The sequence below is a fragment of the Austrofundulus limnaeus genome, unplaced genomic scaffold (genome assembly GCF_001266775.1).
Source record: "Austrofundulus limnaeus strain Quisiro unplaced genomic scaffold, Austrofundulus_limnaeus-1.0 Scaffold487, whole genome shotgun sequence".
NCBI classification, from domain to species: domain Eukaryota; kingdom Metazoa; phylum Chordata; class Actinopteri; order Cyprinodontiformes; family Rivulidae; genus Austrofundulus; species Austrofundulus limnaeus.
The window spans coordinates 149,962-152,251 of NW_013952889.1; the positions used below are offsets into that span (position 1 = coordinate 149,962).

The following is a 2,290-nucleotide window of genomic DNA, read 5'->3' on the forward strand; positions in this document are numbered from 1 at the left end:
TATAATATACAAGTTTCACTTTTTAAATGGAATTACTGAAATAAATCTACTTTTTCATGATATTCTAATTTTATGACCAGCACCTGTATATGGATAGTATTTATTTTTTTTACAATAACAAGCTGGAATGAAAACAAGCAAAAATGAAATACAAATACCGACTTTCTACTTCTTGCCTTTTTAAAAAAAATGTAAGGAGTAGAAAGTACAGATAACTGTGTGAAAATGTAACAAGTAGAAGAAAAAGGTAGGCTGAAAAATAATTACTCAAGTAAATTACAGATACCCCAAAATTCTACTTACTGTTAAGTACAGTAACGAAGTATTTGTACTTAGTTACTTTACAACTCTGCTCCCGTTTTACCATCAGGTTTATCTGTGTGTATGTGTTGTTCAGTGAAAACAAAGAATACACTAATGGTGTTAACAACGTTAAAATAATTGAAATATAATTGAATTAAACCTCGGCTTTAAAGCGATGACGTGCTGAGCACTAAAAATTTGCAATAATTAAATTAAAATGCAGTACATTTTCAGTAACTTTCATTTCCATTCATCTGTGTATTTCTTAAAATGTTTGTTTCGTGAGATTACAACAACTATACTTTTGTGTGTGTTCCACTTCCACCGCCCTTGTTACCATTGTTTCCATCCACAAGCACATTAATAGTTGATCAAATCAAGTTTAAAGTGAGGGAAAAAACAGTTTTAACCTCTTCCATCACAACACTCTCACCCCCTCCAGAATCACAAGAAGCTATAGATGTAACTACAGAGTGCTCAGCACGCTGGCTGGTTCACCTGTTTCTGCAGAGCATCACGTAGAGCCTTATCTATGAACCTGGTGAAGAGATCGTACAGCCAGCTGAAACACACATCAGTCACAGATATAAGGACACGGCAGCTTGTTTAGATTAACACATTACAATTATGAAGCCGTTCATTTTATAATTTCCTCTTACCTGGCTCCACCATGGAATTTGATTTTGGCAGAGCCAACACTGGCCGCACAGCTGGTAACACTGACTGTAGGCCGGCCCGTCTCATCACTTCTGACAGCAATACTTGTAGTGATTGTAAGCCCATTGACATTCAAATCAAAAGAGCCACTGTCCTTTCTGTTAAGAGAGAGATAAATGTCAATGCTAAAAGAAGGAAGTAATTACAATCTGTAAAAAGAGCTTTACTCACAACACAAGGTACTTGATCTTCCAGTTTCCTTGCATACTGATGAAGGCATCACCAATGGTCAGCTTGACTCCAGACCCTGGCACGAGATCTATTGCAGACCTCGGTAACCCCACATTTACTACATGTATCCTGGAAGGAACATAGATGTTTGGACATATATTTCTCCCAGTTTTTGATGGAATTCAAAGTAAAAAAGCTAGTGCCTTACTTTGACAAACAATACTTTACTTTGCCAACGACCACTCTCTCAGTCCCAGAGAAATCTGGGATTTTGACGTTTCTGAGTTCCTGCTGAACATAAGCAATGCCCAATTGTCTGCCTGAAAGAAGAGAAGCCACATCGAATGAAGATACCAAAACCCTGGAAAGTTGATGTGATGTCTGCCAAGTCACCTCTAATGGATGCAATTTTACTTTTTCCTTTTATTCTAATGGAAATCAGACACCAGCAAAGAAAAAAAAAACAGCTACCTTCCTCAACAAGCATTTCCTACTGATAACCTTGAAATGATGTAAACCCTTTGTTTCAGATTTCTGAGCCTGGACAATGTTTTTGTTTGTTTTTTGTTTGCAGGTAAAGCCATGAAAACAAATGCCTGACAGTAAAAAGACAAACAATAGTGTTGTAGCCATCTTTTCTGTTTCAGCAACAATCCAGGGTCAGCCCAAAACCATAAATATAATGTTTAACTTATACTTTCAACAACTTTTTGTGAGAATCTCAGACTGCAAATCTGAAACTAAACTAAATATAATCTATAGCAGAGGAGCCCAAAGTGGGGCCCGCGGGCCAAATTTGGCCCACCAAGCCATTTGATTTGGCCCATCAACAGTTGCCAAAGTTACAAGGTTGTAACCTGTTATCCTATGTAGAAACAGAGTGAAACATGAAATGACAACAAAAAATATTTAGATCAGATTTAACCCCACATGTAGATTTTCTCACTTTATATGACCACAAAACCTCACATTTTATCAATTTATGAAATGTCCCATGAGCCTTTGCTACTTGAGGGTATGGCAGACTTTCTCCAAGTGCACAGACTAAAACAAAAGAGGGCCATTGCATAGCTTAATTGTTAAAAATAAAGGATTTTAC

General features: G+C 36.9%; 1 protein-coding gene across 1 annotated transcript in view; it reads right to left on the reverse strand.

The window, feature by feature from the left end:
* The window catches only part of LOC106530044 (bactericidal permeability-increasing protein), a 22,587-nt gene that overhangs the window by 15,925 nt on the left and 4,372 nt on the right, over positions 1-2,290 (reverse strand). Inside the window, exons 3-6 of the mRNA XM_014025601.1 lie at positions 1,400-1,511; positions 1,192-1,320; positions 963-1,118; positions 802-865 (exon numbers count right to left, since the gene is read on the reverse strand). Coding sequence (XP_013881055.1) covers positions 802-865; positions 963-1,118; positions 1,192-1,320; positions 1,400-1,511 — 461 coding nt within the window. The remainder of the gene's footprint in view (positions 1-801; positions 866-962; positions 1,119-1,191; positions 1,321-1,399; positions 1,512-2,290) is intronic.